The 19,043-nt window shown below is 36.7% G+C and overlaps 1 protein-coding gene across 2 annotated transcripts in view; it reads right to left on the reverse strand.

Annotated features, from left to right (window-relative positions):
• The window catches only part of MYPN (myopalladin), a 91,390-nt gene that overhangs the window by 30,130 nt on the left and 42,217 nt on the right, over positions 1-19,043 (reverse strand). For both annotated transcript variants that reach the window (XM_016127347.2, XM_016127345.2), the window contains exons 3-7: positions 13,770-13,945; positions 11,112-11,163; positions 7,894-8,008; positions 6,239-6,310; positions 641-782 (exon numbers count right to left, since the gene is read on the reverse strand). In XM_016127347.2, coding sequence (XP_015982833.2) covers positions 641-782; positions 6,239-6,310; positions 7,894-8,008; positions 11,112-11,163; positions 13,770-13,945 — 557 coding nt within the window. The remainder of the gene's footprint in view (positions 1-640; positions 783-6,238; positions 6,311-7,893; positions 8,009-11,111; positions 11,164-13,769; positions 13,946-19,043) is intronic.

Here is a 19,043-nt window from a genome sequence, read left to right on the forward strand (position 1 = left end):
TACCACTTCAGCCGGAACGGACATGATTTGTTCTTGGGATCTCTGTAATTATAAGTAGCACCTTCTTTCCCTCTCCAAAGTGTCCCAGATTGAATGATCGATTATGTGATCATCTTAAATTTAGTTCACCCTTTTGGGATGGCTTTTTGGCAATGTATATTAAAAGCCTAAGAAAATATGAATTAACAGTAGCAATTTTAGTACTTGAATTTATTCTATAGATATTCACAAAGATTTTCTCCCTTAACATACATTGAAGCATAGTTTAGTAAAAATTTGTGAGCAATCTAAATGTTCAACAATAGGAAATTAAATAAATATGAAATGGTGTTGACTTACTTTTTAAAGTAAAAATGGCTTATTTTTATTAACATAGAAAGATATTTGTGAAATGTTGAATGAAAAAATCAATTTACAGAAAAGGATATAACATTTCATAAAAAAATATTCGTGGAAAAAATTTTGGAGAATATACACTGAAATAGTAATAAGATTTAGCTTGGGGAATTATGATTACAAGTGGTTTTTCTTTCATTCTTATAAAATCATATCTTATTGTCAAAAAGTTATAAAAATAAATGTGTACAATAAATTTGGAAAAATTAGTTAGCAGAAAAATAATTTTAAAGCATCGACTTACTTTTCTGTAAAATTCTAAAATCTGGAGAATCTTCTATCAAGGTCCCTTCTCTGTACCACTCAACTTTAGGAGATGGAGCTCCTTTTACTCTGCATTCAAAGACAACCAGCTGACCCTCAGAGGCTGATAAATTTTGTAACATCTATAATGAGAAGAATATTGTTAGAACCAAAAAGTATATATTTTCAAAATTTTGTTCCACTGCTGAATTTTAGAAAAAGATATCATTGCCTTTGTATTTGTATTTTCTCCAAATCCTCTACATCTCCAGCAGCTTGAATTCTGTGGATGTACATTTTTAAAGATCAGAGCCTATATGAGATTTTTTTTTCTCACTATTTTCTTCCTTTTCCTCTCTGTTGTAGTGCCAGGCAAGTTTATTAAATATTAGGCAAGACATTTTGAGGGATTCCAAAAACATTAAATTTTGGTAAAGTACTTCTGTTCTTAAATGCCCATCTAGAGCTTGGTTTCCAGAAATAATAACAATTAAAAATATCTGCAGTGAGTGTCTACTAGGCGAATTCAGCATAATAGTGGTGTATTTTTCTACACAAGAATGTCGCTGTCTGTGATGTGAAAAATTCTGTGACCTAGGTGACTGACTCTGGTTTCTATCCTTTGCCTTGTTTACATTCTGTAGTCCTGGAAATTGACTTTTTGTTTTGCTATTTTGTTTTCCTTATGTGTTCTTTCCAGTATAGCCTTAATGATCTGTTGAGGGATATAGAGGGCAACAATCTTTATAAAATCATGGTCACATGTGGAGTCTTACGCCCTGGTAAAATGTCTTATAATTTTGTACAGGTATCATTAAATGCTTTTCCACACTTCCATGAAAAAGGTTTACAAAACCACTTTGAGCGGTAAAATATCAGTATATTCTATAACAGACTCTTCTATAATAAAACTCACATTGTGCTTTTACAACTGGTCTTTTACTCATGATGATTTGTGAGCTTACAGTCGCACATTTATTTGTGTAATAGGTGCTTCATTTGATTATGAAATGTTTCTTTGGCATGTGTGTGAGTGTATTTTTGCTTTTAACTTTGGCCCAAAGTTTATAAACATGGAAAGATTATAATTAACTTCCTCCACAAGCTCTATTAGTAACAACAAATGCTACAAGGCTTTCTATTGTTACAATTTGGAGATCTGCATTTAGGAAATATTGGCTCTTACTTCAGAGAAGGGGATAGAAAGTAGTTTTTTTTGCTTTTCTCATTCTCTCTTATAAATATTTTGTGATCATTTATAGCTTTTGTCTGAACAATTTACAGTATTTTGTGCAGGGCCATGTCATATTTATGGCATTTGTCTAAGGAATATAAGGGTGGGGATAACATGACCTTAGCTTCAGTAAGAGGAGTGTGTGATTTAATATTGTGACAGCCAGGGGGCATTGTAGTTCAACATTAGTGTTTTGTTTTGTTGTTTTGTTTTGTTTTACGTTTCTAAATTTGTTTGCTGCAGTAATTTTTGAATTAATAAGAAACTATTTGATCAAAAACCTTTTTATTTCTCGTCTATCCAAAACAACATCTTCTAGAGATGGGAATGGAATACTCTCAGTAAGCAGGGAACATCAGTAAGCAGTGAGTCTTGGGTGCCCCTGGCAAGGTGGTCAATGTGCCCTCCATCCTGACATGTGAGCAAGTTCTGCCTTAAAATGCCAGCTTTGGAGGCTATTGAATACTTCAGTGGCAGTCAGACATCTCCCTAGGATTCGTATGTAATGAGTTTAATTCCTTCTTGAGTCAAACAAATTAGAAAAACAAACAAACAAAAAGATAGAAACAGCAGAAAGAATTGAATAAATAAAATATGACACATTTTTTAAAGGCATGTAAACAGAATGGGGTCAGTCTATATGTTCTGACATGGCTTGCAGTTCATTTGAGAAACATGAACTGATTCTCAGTCTGCAGAGGTTACACCACAGCCCTGCTTGCAAAAAGACCTCCTGGAGAGAATATTAGCTCACAATTGAGACCAACATTATTGTTATTAGTCACTTGACATTGACACACAAAGCCTATATGAGAGTTTAGCCAACAGACTTGTGAAACTACAGTGTATGCATTATGCCTGCTAAGCGTCTGTCATATAAGATAGAAGCACATTCCAGTGTGACGCATCATCGATATTCAATAAAGGAAGTGCCAAGGGTCATCTTACAAGCCACTTAGAAAAACTGTTGAAAGTCATCGTTTGAAGGATGATGATAGTTGTTATTGCTGAAAACTGCTTTTCTACAAAAGTCTCACGAGAAAGAACAGGCTCACCTCACTGCACATCAGGATCCAAACCAGTTACACCATTTGAACATAATTTAGGTGGCGCCACGTTCAACACAGCAGTAGGTCTTAGGCTACCACTTATGGCACAATGTGTACCATGCATACAGACTTGATTATAATCATCTATATTTCACTGAAGACGAATAAGACAAATGAAACATTCCCCAACTAGTCAAACTTAAGTTAGTCTTAACCAGAAATAATGGATCTGTACCAAAGTCACTATAACCAAATGTCTACAACTTCCTGGGGTAAACAATATCCAACATGCAAATCTGTCTTGTGTGTCATTACCATAATGATCATCTGGGAAGACATTCTTTGTAGGGTGACTCAACAATGCAGTCTTGAGAAACACGTCTTCTATGGCTATTTGATACTGGATTTTTTTTCTCACTGTTCTTTCTAGAGACATTCTGAAGTCACAGAGCAATAAAACTAATAATTTTTCCATAGCTGAAATGGAAGTTATTTACCACAGAGTAAATATTACTATGCGCTTGCTTTGTGCCAAGCCCTGTGCCAACTGCTGTAAATGTAAGTGGAAAGGATGCCATTTCTGCTTGGTAGATCTATACATACAAATATAATGCAGGGCCGTCCTTGAAAAAAGGCATTCCCCTTATTGGTTAAAAAGATGTCAGCTACAAGATTCATATTGTCATTTTATTATTTTTTTAATCTAGTGGACATTTTTGCACCTTGGAAGATGCTGCAAGTGAATATGTATAATGCTTTAGGTTGGAGTTCGATCAGAGCAGTTTTTACTGATAAAGAATTGTTTAATCGAAGACCCTTTTGCCCCTCAATTGTAGCAGGTGTCCAGTACAACAGCTGAATCAGAAAAGTCTCTGGAATTGTCAGGTTGGGGAAAGGGGTCATGTAATCTTCAGAAATCTGGATCCGGCCACTGGTCCAGTTATTTCAGGGTTTCCTGCCTCTGATATTATATAATGAAGCACTCTTCTTCAAATTCTCACTTCCCCTGCCCCCTTGCACTCTTCAAATTACTGCTGAAGCAGCTGGAGCCAGGGCCGCTGCAGCCTTGAAAGTCCTCCAGAGCAGCTGCTGTTGGAGTGGGAGCAGTGATAGGAGTAAGATTCTAATTTGATCATCTGCTACCTTCACGATCAAGAAGTATGAGTGCTATTTTCCCCCCATAAACAGAGTGGTTTTGATACTATATGATGAATAGTCTATCTCCACAAAATATTGAAAAATATAGGTATCTCCTGTGAGCAGAGCAGTGAAGTAACATATGGAACCCCAGTCTTCTTTCAAACACTACCATAGTTTTGTCAGGCAACCCTCCTTTTCATTTTAACCTTCCTTAAAATGAAGATAATACCAGTACTTTCCTATTACCAAAGGAGGCACAAGGAGTTAAATAAAACTCTGCTCTCTAATAGCTGCTTTTAAAAAGTTGGCTTCTTGCCATTACTGTTTTGGCAAAGAAATGCTCTGTTGGGCAGTATAGAAAGTGAGTCATGGGCTTTGAAAGCTCCTAAAGAACTAAACAGAGCAGGGCATATGCATACAAACATATGCAAATGACCAGTTATCATGGCCCATGCCACATGATTAACCATCACCAGTGGCTCTGACTCGGAAATTTTCTAATGACCCTGGCAGTGACTATGACCTCAATCCTGCCCTCACTGATGGAAACTAACGCAAGCACACAGTTGCTGATTAAGTTCCTCTGGAATCTGAGCCACAGCCTATCCTAGTGCCCTATGTCTGATCCCATTTATGGAGGCAAAAGCACACCTCCTGAGGGCCAAAAAAGCCTCTTCGGAGATATGGCTTTTTCCAACTATGGATCGAATGTTTTTGGAGATTTACCTAACAAACAACATATACTAATGATTAGTTCTTTTCCCCATTTTTGTTTTTCAAAGGCATACATATTTCTGCCAATCAGAAATGCCAACTAAAAGGAAATGATCAGAATCACCACACAAAATCAGCTAAACCTGTTGCTCTAACCAGTTCATGAAAATTAAATGTAAAGAAAAGTGTTAAAGTCCTATTGGACCTTTTGGAATAACAAAAATGACTTTGGCCTTATTACCTTTATGGACTTCTATCTAGATATTAGAGATGGCTTTCAAAGTGCGTGAGACAGAAAAGTAAACAGTTTTATTATTGTGTTAAATTTTGTATCAGAGGTATAGACAACGTGATATGAGTGCAGGGAAGACAGAGCACTAAGAAGATTTAAAAGGGAGTGGGGGGAGGTAAGGACACCTCTCTGGTGTCTGGCTGGGCAGATGGTGATGACGAAGAGAGGAGAGGAGGAGTGGTCAGTTGGGGCTAGGTATAAGTTATTCTGTGGGTTGGTTGCCTTTGAAGAGTCAGCACTGCCTCTGGGGTGCGACAAATGGGCATGACAAATTAAAGTGTTTTGATTTCTGGGGCACTTAAGCTCTGTTTTAAGGCTAAGTGACTTACAGTGAAACAAGAGACGATTACAGGTAGCTCTGTTAGCTATGTTACACACACAAACGTGCGCGTGTTTGTATGCTCACACACATGCATGCACAGGTCCACTTATAACCCTTCATTAAAGTTTTGTATTTGCCAAATCACAGCATGTTGCTTTCCTACTTCAAGTCTTTGAAAATAGAAAGCTGAAATTCCTAAAGCAGTTTATAAAAAGATGAACCTGGAAAATAAAGGCATCTTGTTTCACATAAAATTGTTGTTTCTGTGGAAGTTATGAATTTGGCTATTTCGTTAAGATCAGTACTCATTGGAAAAGAAATCGTTTTTGCCATTTTGTTCTAAACCATGATTTCTCAGCCTCAGGACTATCGACAATTTGGGCTGGATAATTCTTCGTTGTGGGAGGCTGTCATCCTATGCACTACAGGATGTTTAGTAGCATCTCTAGATGCCAGCAGCACAAACTTCCAGTTGTGACAGCCCAAAATATCTCCAGACATTGCCAAATGTCCCTTGGAAGGCAAAATTAACCCTGGTTGAAAACCATCACTCTAAACAAAATCATACTTCTGAGAGTGCTGCTACTGTGTTTAACAGCAGTAAGACGGTTAACAGTACAGAGATTAATGTGGTGAGGAAGACATATCTCTCATTACACAAAACTGTTACTAGAAATCTGGGACTCGAAGTGATACCGTAACACCTACTTAAAAACTCCAAATCCTATACTGTACTTATAAGAGACCAAAATCCTGAGAAACTATCAGTAAATTTTGGATCCTACAACTTTGTTTGGGTGCTGTGGTGCATTTAAAGCCATGACAGAAAGAAGTAACATTTTGATTACCTTCGTAAACACAGGAGCTGCGATGATAGGTTTTCCATCTAATCCTTGCAAATAGTTGGTAGGGCTCTGACACTGTTAGAAGGGAACCAACAATAGATTTATTGTCACTAAGATTATTAAATAGATAATAGGTACGCAGATATACTAAATCTACAGAATTTGGTGTATGAAATTAATCTAAGTCTGACATTTTCGAAGTCTGTGAATCATAGACTTCAAATTTTATACTGAATTGATTGTATTTCTAGGTCATAGTGGCTGTAAATATATGCTGTCCACTCCCACTTCTCACATTTGGTCTCTGTAATGAATTCTAACTTTCCTAAAGAAGTTCCGTATAAGTCCTGACCCTCCACAGATTACAGTTTGAAAACTACTGGATTAGAACTAAAATGTGACTCCTTTGTATTAGATAAATGACTTTAAAATTTAAAAAAAATAGATTCAGATAATAAATATATCAGTAACATGTTACAAATACATTTAAATTCATATGGCTTTATATTTAAAAAATATATGCATACACATAAATATATTCATATATATGCATAGAAATGCCTGGAACTACCTTCTAGAATCTATTAAAAGAAGGTACCTCTGAGTAGTGGGGAACAGGAGTAGAACCTTGACTAAAGTTTTTACTTAATACACTTCTGCATAAGTATATATCATCATCATTAACTTGAAAGATGAGAGCCTTTAATGCTTTCTAAAAAATGATTTCATGGTTGCTCTATCTTAGAAAGTAGAATTCTTTACAGCTCCATGAAATTAAATTTCATGATCTAGAGTGTTTGGGGGCAGTGTGAGAGCTGGCATCTCGTTATATATGTAAGCAACGCCCTTCATAAAGTTGGAATATCAGAGACTAACTTGTAAAGAGTTTCTTTTCCTATGAAACTTGCCCATAAAGTTAGAGAATATGTTCCCAAGACAGCAGAAACTACTGATATCCTACATCAGAAGTATAAAGCGATTATTATGTTCATGGAAGTGTATTACCCAAGGTCATTATGCAGGTGCAACAGAGACAAACACAATCATGCCACACAGCGGCTGCCTGTCATGGTCCACAGTGCTTGTGTTTCACCTAAACTCTTTTTTTTCTTTTTCTTTTTCAATTGCAGTTGACATTTGATGTTATTTTACATTAGTTTTAGGTGTACAGCACAGTGGTTAGGCATTTATATAATTTCTGAATTCATCTCCCCACCGTCCCTGATTAGTCTAGTACTCGCCTCTCACTGTATATAGTTATAACAACATTATTGACTATATTCCCTAGGCTGTACTTTATATACTCATGACTATTCTGGAACTACCAATTTATACTTCTTAATTCCTTCATGTTTTTTACTCAGACCCCGAACCCATTCCATCTGGCAACCAGCAGTTTGTTCTCTGTATCTATGACTCTGTTTCTGTTTTGTTTGTTTATTTTGTTCTTTAGATTCCACATATAAATGAGATCATATGATATTTTGTTTTTCTCTGTCTGATTTATTTCACTTAGCATAATATCCCCTAGGTCATCTATGTTATTGCAAATGATAAGATTATATTCTTTTTTTTATGGTCAAGTAATATTCCATTGTATATATGTACTTCTTCTTTATCCAATCATTTATTGATAGGCATCACTTAGACTCTTATACCTGCTGAATGGTTGACACTCTTGGCTGAGCCACCACATGCTTGGCTTGGGGTACTGCTGAAGGAATGGCTGCAGTAGTAGTGGGAGGGGATGATACCTCATTTGTCTTCTGGATTCTGAGAAATGATTAAAATATAGATTACAAAACAGGTCTATCATTGCGAAAATTTAGCAAAACTAGTCATGTTATCTTTGCTTACAGGTAGCTGTAATAAAAATCTTTAGTCAATGATATTCCACAAATGTTTACTGAGAGCTTCTTTGCTACACACTGTGTTAAATGTAAACAGGAAGATGCTAAGACACCATTCCTGGCCTTGAGTTAGCTGCTTTCAGCAGAGCCAGGGACTTAACCATAGCCACAACCATGATTCCAGACAAGTGCTGTGACAGAGCATGTGCAGAAGATAATTTTTCAAGATTTGTTTTGTTGTTGCCCTCTGTATTTTCCATCCCCCTCTCATTTAAATAAAAGGTTAAGTTCTGTAAATCTTTGCTTCTGATATTTTGGCATGGTAGAAAGCAGGAATAGCCTGAGTCCATGAGTTATTTAAGTTTACACAAGTTAAAGAGATTATTTGAAGGTCAAAAGAGCCAAGAAGTATTTTTGAAAATTCTGCAGGGGGGAGATTATTTTAGTTTTGTTGTGGAGAAGAGAGAGAACCTGACAAAAGGGAGAACTCAAGTTAAGAAAGGATGATAGCTCCTCTGGTTAAAGGGGTCCCATTCTTGCTAAAGAGATCAATACCCAAACATATCAGGAAAAAACAAAGCACTAGGCTTCAAGTAACCTCGAGGTCTGGGACATGAGCCTCCTCCTCATAACCTGGGGTGATAGATCACCAATGACATAAAGGGCTTCTCTTTTGTTTGGATATTACCTCTGTCTGCCTTAGCTTCCTCATCTCTAGAAGAGAGAAATAATAATTTTTACCTCATAGGGTTTTTGTGAGAGTTAAATAAGGTAATTCATGTAAGATACTTAGAGCAGTGTTTAACATCAAACACGATCTGTATCTCTATCTATGTCCTGGGAATCTTTGCACAACATTGTGTGGAGGGGAAAAAGGGACACACAACAATAACTGGTTGAATTTTTTCCCAACTAGACAAGCTAGGGTCTCAGAAGTAGAATTATGTAGTGAAACATTAGCTATCAGTGTCCCCAAAGTATCCATTTTCTTCTACAAGAATAGAATCCCTGATTTCTTCACATGGCTACTCTAAGTAAAGACTGCATTTCCCAACCTTCATTGAAGATAGGTGTGGCCTTGTGACTTCTTTATGGTAAAGAGATATGAGGAATAGTAATGCATGTGATCTAAGAGAAATGATTTTAAAAGGGGGGCAAGGCATGCCCTTCATTTCTTCCAGTTTTAAACTAAGAAAATGAGGCCACATCTTAGAATGAGATGAAGCAGAAAGCTGGAAGCAGACTGGAACTCAGTGGAATGTGGAGTAGTTTTATCAGCCAAACCTTTATTTTTATGTAAATAAGATATAAATGTTTGTCTTATTTAAGTCATTGTTATTGTGGGTCTCTATTACACACAATTGAAGCTAAATCCTAACCACTACGACTAGATTTAAAGAACAAACAAATGAGATATTTTTTGCTTATTTCAGAGTGTGTATTAAAATTCATACCCATTAAGTCTGTAACCCATGTTATGAGAGCCTTGAGGAAGGAGTGATAAATGCGCATTGGAGGGGGCATTTATTACAGAGCTTGACTAGACTTTGAAGGATAAATAGGAGTTTGCCAGGTGGAGAAGGTGATAAGGCATTCCTAGCAAAGTGAACAGCTTGAGCAAAGGGGTGAAATGAACCATAAATTGTTTGAGTGAGATGACAGCAGTGTAGAGAGCCCGAGGTGGGGGAATGGAGGAGGAGGGGCCAGGAAAGCCTGGTTGATGTTTTACTGAATAAGGCTTTGCATACCATATTAAGATTTTTTTAAAATGTTGTTTATATTGTGTTTGATTTTTATTTTCCCATAGGTAATAAATTTTTTAAGTCAGGAAAATGATAGGATCAGAATTATCCTTTAGAGAATAACTTGTGGTATTTGGAGATTGTAAAAGAGAGAAAAGCCTGAAGCACCTGTGAGGAGGTAACTGTCATAAAGAAGCAAGAATGGAGGAAGAATTGAACTGAAGCCATGAGAGTGATAAAGAAGAGAGTAAAAGGGAGAAATCATTTACTCTGGTTATGAATTTTCATATCTGCTTAAAACTAAAAGCAAATTATGATTCCAAGGTAGGCATACACAAAGACTTTTGAAGAATAAGACAAGATTTCTGTTCTTAAGGAGTAATTATCCTTTGTAGGGGAGGACACAATACACAAACACAGTTAACTCTTTAACCAGTCTTCCAAATATTGCTGCTTGTTTCAGGAGTCTCAATGAATGGCTATTGTGTCTATTTCCAATCCTCATACCTTCTGTCCACAGCTTCCTCTGCCTGAAATGCCCTTTTCTCTCTTGTTTGGGGGTGTTCACCTACTGTTCTTTAAAGACTCAGCTCAAGGTCACAAACTCTGTGACAACTTCCCTAACCCTTTTTTCCATCCTCAACAATAAAGAGTCCTCTGTGCTAAGTCCTCAGCCTGCACATAATTATATCATAGTCTATTATTATACTTTATATATAGTCTATTATACTTTATTACTCTTACTGTCTATATGCTTGGTATACATCCCTTGCTATGTATTTCCCTCTACTAGACTGTGAGGCTCTGGAAGCCATGAAGCATTTGATTTTTCTTAGTATCCACTGCATCTAGAGAAGTGTCTGGTGTAGAGCAGATGCTTACTCAATGGTTGTGGAAAGTAATAAATAGATGGATGTAATTTTGTTCAGTAATCAGCACAGCTGTTTAGCAAAAAAATTATGACTTGCCTAGATCACTTATATATATAATTTAGGATCACTAAGTTCTTACGAGTACTATTATTTAGTAAGAAAATATGAATTTTGGGGGAAACATTAGGTATTTTTTACTCTGTAGATATGATGCTATTTCAGAGGTGATAACTAATTTTTAAAATATTGGTAATATTAAAATTAATCTGCTGGGTAAGACTTAAGCAAAGGAAGTATAGCTTTTTCTAAATGCCCAACCTTTTTGTTTTTGAGGTCATACCCTGAAGCCACCCTCTTCAAGTTCTACTAACCAATTAGAAGCTAAGACTATAAGATAGAAAATTAGAATTACCTATTCATCTCTTCTTTGTTAGGGTCCCCTTCTGAGTCAGAAGAAGAAACCCCTGAAAAAAATAAAAACAAGACATGAAAATTTTAAGATGATAATTTCTTAAACTGATTCCTAGGCATTTGAAGACCTATAGAAGTTAAGACCTAGAAATGAACTCGATGACTCCCTACAGTATCACCCACTTTTATGGATGAGGAAATAGACCCTAACTAGTTAAAGGACTTGCTCAGGGACACATGGCTAGTTAGTAGTTGCATTTGAATTAACTCCTCCAAATTCCAAGTGTTCTTGCATATAAAACACCTGCTGATGCCTTTGGACTAACAGCCTTTATAGACATTCTGTGGTGTCCATGAATCCTCTTGCTGTTATCCTACATAGATTAAATAAAAGAAGGGATTACATTGGATTCCAAACATTGTAAGTGTAGGTGGATGCTCTTCCATCCAGTCCTAATATTAACAAGCAACACTTTATCTTAGGAGTGGGGGTGTTTGAAGTTCTGTTGCCACAAATTTTAAAAATCAGCGATCCAATCTCAGCACCATTAACAGAGTTTAGCTCCTGGATTTACTTCTCAAGACAGTAAATTCCAGGAAGATACAACAGCTAAATTTGGAGGTATTTATTGTACTCCAAAAATTTGAGAATGAAAACATACAACACATTTCTGTTCATACGTTATTTATGCTTATTATCATTATTCATGCATCTATTTGATAAATGGAGACATAAAGAAGAATGAGATGGTACCACACTTACAAATCTAGTTGGTAAATGGTCATTTATACCATAATACAATATTTAAGTGCTGAAGCCAAGGCATACACAAGGTATTATAATTGATTAAAGTGCTAAAGAATGGTTCCCAGAAAAAAGCCAGGGAATGAGATAAAGAGAAACAAAAATTTATCATAGATATTTAAAGAACATAAATTGATTTATTATCTAAAATTAGTCCTATAAATTTAGTGCTGATGGAAATGCCTTTCCAAGGCTCCCGAATGGTCTCCCTGCTTCTACCTTTGAATCCTTGTAGTATCTTCTCACCTAGGAATCAGAGTGTCCCTTTAAAAAGCTGTCAGATCATGTCACATCTCTGTTCAGAGTACCCCATAGCTTCCCATCCCCCTCAGAGTAAAAGCCAAAGTCCTTGCAATGATCTACTAGAACCTCGTAGTGACCTACAAAGACCTCATGATCTGCTTGCCTGCCTTTTCCACCATGAGCCAGTCTTGAACTTCTGACCTCACTGATCCTTTCTTCTTTGTTCATGCCACCCTGGCTATATTGGCTCATCTTTGTATCTTAAGACAGGCATCCTCCCAACTCAGGACCACTGTACCTGCTGATTTCTCTGCCTAGGGTGCTTTTCCCTTGAATACCCTTGTGGCTCACTCCTTCACTTTCTCCAGATCTTCACTTACATGTCACCTAGTTCGTGAGGTCTTCCCTGATCGCCCTGTCTAGATTTTCGGCCTTCATACACAAACTCACACACACACACACACACACACGCATGCACACATGCACACACACACACACACATACATATAAGTATTTACTGTCCCTTTCTATTTCCTCAATAGTGCTTATATATACTGTGAGATAACAGAAAAAATGTATATTGGCCACTGTCCCTGGTTCCTGGCCCAGAGCTCCTAAAATCCTTATATTTTCCTAAGTGATGAGCACTTAGGAGCATCTCTTATTTTAATTTAACTTTGACCCCATCCCTGACACAGAGCTCTTAAAACTCTTGTAGATTCCTAAGTGATAAACCCATCAGAAGCATATTCTATTCTAATGAAGTTACTCTGAGTGGGCTCCTCTATGGTTCCTCGGTGCGGGTCCATCACCAGAAAGGCCAAGCCAGATTAGAAGCTTGGAATTTTCAGCCCCACCATCCCCATCCTTCAGAGAGGGAAAAGGTGCAGGAAATAGAGTTAATAATTTATCATGCCTGCATGAAGAAGCCTTCTTAAAATTTCAATACTACACACACCCCAAATCCACGGGAACAGAGCTCCTGTTCTCAGGACCCTCAAAGACCTTGCCCTATGAATTTCTTCATCTAGTTGTCCATATGTATCCTTTATCATATCTTTTAATAAGTTGGGAGCCACTCTAGCAAATTAGTTGGATCTAGGGAGGGGCTCATGGGAACCTCTGATTTGTAGCCAAGTCAGGCAGAAATTGTAGGTAACCTGGAACCTACTACTTGCGATTGGCATCTGAAGTGGGATGGGAGCACTCTTGTAGGACTGACTCTTAAACTATTGGATCTGACATTGTCTCCACGTAGATGGTGTCAGAATTGAGTTAAGTTGTAGGACATTCAACTGATGTCATGGAGATTTGCTTGTTGATGTGGGAAACCTCCCACACCCAACACACACATGTTGGAACTGGTGATCAGAACCGTTTCATATATCTATCATGTTATGTTATATTTTATTTATTTATCTTATTTATTTCTGTTCCTCCTTTACAATATAAATTCCATCTGTTATGAACTTAGTGATTTTTGTCTATTTGGTTCATTGCTGTTATTCCCTCTAGAAGAGTGTGTGGTAGAGTAGGTCCTCAATAAATATTTATTTATTATAACTGTTTGTCTTACTAGTAAGTACCATGCTTCGAAATATTTTGCTTTACCTTCTATATAAATCTCAGCAGAAGTTGAGTCTGTCCCATAGATGTTAGAAGCAAAGCAAGAATAGCGTCCTGTGTCTTCTTCAAAGGCTTCAGCAATGGTCAGTGAGTGCAGATTTCCAGCCTGGACAATATGAATGTCTGGGGAATTTTCAAGCTCCTTGCCTTCGCAATACCACCTGTGAGGAAAAGAATATGAGACATGACTGAAATGTGAGAATTAATAACATAGATGGCTCCAGATGTTCCCTAAGAAGAAAACAGATCAACTTAGTCATAAAATTAAATAATTCCCTATTATGGTATAAGGTGATTATAATGAGGAGAAGAGCTGGCAGTATTCAAATCACATTGACACGTTACTTAGGAAATTGAAAAGTGGCTTCTATTAAGAATAATACAATTGAGAAAAGATGGATGGGAAAGCAAATATAGCCAACCATGAAGAGCAGGGTCTTTGAGTGGAACTAGGCTTCTCCTAAAAAGGCTTATAGCTTTCTATAGTATGCATGAAGTAAGTACTACTTTAGATAATTTGGAGTGGAATCTAAGGAATATTAAAAGTTCATGAAGCTGAGGGCACACATTTCTTACTACAAAATTGCATCTGACCTAGCTAAAGAAAAGTTATTTTGTTAGTTTCTTGAGTCATCAAAGTAAGGAGAATGGGTCACATTCTTCTGGGAGTGGCCCACCCCTGACAAAAGAATATTTATATAGGTCATGGTATTTTATTTTAATTCTATATACTTGAAGTTAGATATTTTTAGTAAAACATAAAAATGTTTTTTTATGTTTTACTAAAAATATCTAACTTCAAGTATATAGAAATTCTATACTTCTATATACTTGGCTCAATGTTTGCATAGAATAATACATAAAATAATGTTTAAAATGTAGAGATATATAATGAGAGAAAAAGACACTAAAACTACGAGGAAATACCAGTCCTCATGTAACAGATTGGCAAAAGTGTAAGTTTGACTACTCTCATATACTGCTAGTAGGAAATGTAAAATGGTACAACCCCGTGAAAGGAATATGGCAACATCTGCCAAAATTATAGTTGCATTTATCGTTTTACTCAACAATCTTACCTGTGGGAATCTATCATACAGATGCACTTGCATACATGCAAAATGATGAATGTACAGGTTACTCGTTTAAATAACAAAAGATTGGGAACAACCAAATCACTAGGGGACTGATGAAATAAACTATGGTATAGCATTTTATGAGACACTATACAGCTCGAAAAAGAGAATGAGAAAGATCATTATGTACTGATATAGAAAGAACCTCAAAATCTATAGTTAAAATTTTAACAGTAAGGTATAGAATAGTCCATATAGAGCATTAGCTTTTGTATAAAAAGTGTGGGTTGTTATGATTTGAATTATCTCCCTGTAAAGGATATGTTGATGTCCTAACCTCCAGTGTTTGGGAACATGACCTTATTTGGAAATAGGATCTTTGCAGATATAATCAAATTACACTGAAGTTATTTGGGTAGACCCTAATCCAATATGAATGGGCTTCCTTAAAAAGAGGAAAAGCCCATGTAGCAACAGAGACACACAGGGAAAATGACATGTTATGACAGAGGCAGAGATTGGAGTGATGCAGCTGCAAGACAAAGAACACCAAAGATTGACAGCCACCACCAGAAGCTAGAAGAGGCAAAGAAGGAGTCTACCCAGAGTCTCAGAGGGAGCATTGCCCTGGTGACACTTAGATTTCAGACTTCTAACCTTCAGAACTGTGAGACCGTACATTTCTGTTGCTTAACCCATTTCCAGTTTAGAAAAAAAAAAAATGTTGCTCACTGCCAGCATTAATTTAATTTTACATAAACATGCTTTTCGAGGCTGAAGTAAATCTGACTGGTTTTCAACGTAAAAATAAAATTGTTCTTGGAGTTATTTCTAAACAGAACAGGTCTCTAATCCTAATGTAACAGAAATGTATATACATAAGTCGGTTTCATCGAATGAATCTTTAGCTAACTGATCGAGAACGATGTTAATGTCATGAGTAGGTATGCTATGCTTCCTAGTATTTGACATTTTCAGTGGTCAATAATTACTATATTTTGTAAATGGAAATACCATTACTAAAAACAGAATGCTATAAATCAGGGGTCCCCACCCCCGTTGTGGACCAGTATCAGGCGCACAGCAGGAGTTGAGCAGTGGACCAGCAAGACAAGCTTCACCTGTATTTGCAGCTGCTCCTCAGCGCTAGCATCACCGCCTCAGCTCCATGTCAGATCATCTGGCATTAGATTCTCATAGGAGCACTCATCCCTGGTGCCAAAATAGAGTGCTATAAATAGAGTGATGTCGTTTGTTTCCAAAGACTATCGATGGGCTAGAGCAATGCGAAAATAATAATAAAAGCGAGCTATTTCATGGCAAACTTTGGGGGTAAGGTTAGGACTGTAATCCCCAAGTTATTTCAGGGTAAATGCTGCAGCCGCAAGCACCACTGGAGAGTATTCTCAAGGCAAAGAGAAAATGGGTTAAGCCAACTAAATTGTGGTACTTTGTTACAGTGGCCCTAGGAAACTAACACGGAGGGAAAGAAATAAGATATATTGATGTTTGCATCTGCATAAAGAAAACAGAAAAGAATGAAATGAAGATCAAAAGTAATCTTCATTTTGGGGGGGAGGGTGAGTGGAAACAAAATGGATGAAGACATGATAAGAATAAAATATCTCAGTGTATCCCTTATTATATTGCTTTCATTTTTTGGAAATAATTATTAGTTAACATTGAAATGAAAAGTAATTAGATGGGGAGATGTTACCACTATTCAATGCCAAAAACTAAGGAGTCCTGGCAATTGCTGGTCTTTATCGTAATTTCAGATCTAACCGCTTAGTGCTTTAATCCTCCCACCCACCATTTTTAAAGCAGGATTCTAAAGCATATTTAAGAAAGCTCACTTATTCAACTACTACCCAACTGTCCAGCTTTTCTCTACTGTTCCATAAATATGTCATATTCCCCTCTACGGTCAAGTCTCTGCTCATGTTTTTCTCTCTATCTGAGATTCTCTTCCTCTGCCTTTAAGCTACTACGAATATAACTTACGATCAGTTTGGTTCAGATATCACCTCCTACACAAAATATCTTTACCATCAGTTCAATGATTGTTACTTTTTCTAACTTCAATTTTTAAAAACCTGTACTATGTCAAGCAAAGATTGATTATATATTGTCTTTTTTTACTATTTTGGGAATTTGTTTTGTCTTACCAATTTTACTAGATTGTAAACTCTTAGAAGGTAGGGGTAGTACCTTATATGTTCTTGTAGCATCCACATTCTTTTGGCCGTCTTATTTCATCTCTAGTTTCAATGTCCACCGCTGTTTAGGATAACATCCAAATATGCTTATCTGGTCCTGACTTCTGGGTCCCTTCTCCTATCATTCTCCCTTTACCAAGTTCTAATCATTTTCTTTCTGTGAACACATTAAGCTATTCTCTATGTTAGCATTTTTGTACTTCCTGAAATCTTCTTCCCCCAGATTTTTACCAGGATAGATCCTTCTCATCAGTTAGGCCTCAGCTCAGACGTCACCTCCTCAAAGAGGTCTTCCCGGACCCTCTTCCTAACATAGCCTCCCAACTCTCAATCCTCAGGTACTCTATTGTATTACCCTTTTTGTTATCTTCACAGCACTTATCATCTGAAATTATCTCATATACCTATTTACTTTGTTACTGTTTGTTCCTTCCATATATTGTCAAGTTCATCAGAGAACCTTATCAGTCTTATTCACCAATATAACCCCAGTACCTAGAATTAATAGTTAATATTTTGTAAGTACTTTGTTATTTTGCTTCATCAAATCATATGCCAGCTTTTAATCTGTGACAGCAGCAGTACACGCAGCTGCTGAAATGGGTTTACAAATTTCCCAAAGCATGAATCTCAACAAGATCCCAAGGAGCTCGTATGAACAAATTCTTAGAGCATGTGTAGTTCTAAATACAAATAGTGAGTATCCAGTCCAACATGACATATGTTTATCTTTACTGCCCTCCTAAAATGCCCCTAGAATGAGAACGAAGGAATTTTTAAAAGGCATAAGAACACAAAGACCAAAAGAACGGGAAGGAAGATGACAGCAGACCTGAGACCTCAAAAACTTTTAGAAGGTAGAAAGCAGACTGAAGAGTCAGGAGAGTTGAAAAATCTGAAAACCAAGTGCCTATTGAGAATGTCAGTGAAAGAAGCCAATTTGCAAATCAGAACCCCAGCAAGTTTCAGGATTTGGAGATATGAGTTTGGAGATGTGGAAACACACTAACATGGAGGAGACTTGGAACTTAAAACAGGGTAACCGATTTCAAGTTTGGAAAATGAGCATTTAGGTCCCCAGAGCATGTCACATCCTCTCTTCTGAGCAGTTAAAGCATGCCCTAGAATAGCAGCTGAGTTGTCGGCTGTGTGAGAAGCTACTCCATATTGGAGCAAGAAGAAGGGCTTCAGGAAGGATTCATCTAGGGAAAAACAAATCGGCCTGATGACTTAACTGCATGGAACAGAATATTTAGGAGATGTTTTACAAATATATTATATAACTGAGACAAATCTGCGATGTGACCACAGAAACAAGCACATAAAAAAACAGAGTAATCAGCTCCAGGTCAAAATAAAAAGTTGTATGAACAATGACACATTCCTTTTAGCTTACTGGACTAGTCAGTGAATAATACTTACATAGTAACAAAAAGGTAAATATTAAAGAATTTTTTAAACGACAGTGTGCTATGATTATATTGAGGCAATGAAGGAAGGAACAAGGAGATGCTGGTTTAGTAAAGGCGTGTTAAATGTACATCTTCCGGAATAGGAAGTCAATTGAAAATAGCTAACAGCATAGCAAGCGGTAGTGGAATAAGCATATTACAGTGATTCTCAAAGTATAGTTCACTTTCTGTGAAGACCAAACTATTTTCATGTAATACTAAGATATTATTTGCCTTTTCACTGTTTTGACGTATACACCAATGTTGCAAAAGCACAGTGGGTAAAAACTGCCGGTGATTTAGCAGCACAAATTAAGGTACTGTCAAAATTAACTAGTGGTCATTGTGTTCTTCACTACCACATTCTCAGTTTTAAAAAATTTAGTTTTTTTAAAAATCATCAATGAAGTAGTAAAATATATTATATTTATTAAATATCACTTTTGAGTCCACATCTTTTTTACATTCTGGGTGGCGAAATGGGAAGTAGCACATAGTATTTTTGATGGCTAT

This window comes from Rousettus aegyptiacus, unplaced genomic scaffold (genome assembly GCF_014176215.1).
Source record: "Rousettus aegyptiacus isolate mRouAeg1 unplaced genomic scaffold, mRouAeg1.p scaffold_m13_p_6, whole genome shotgun sequence".
NCBI classification, from domain to species: Eukaryota; Metazoa; Chordata; class Mammalia; order Chiroptera; family Pteropodidae; genus Rousettus; species Rousettus aegyptiacus.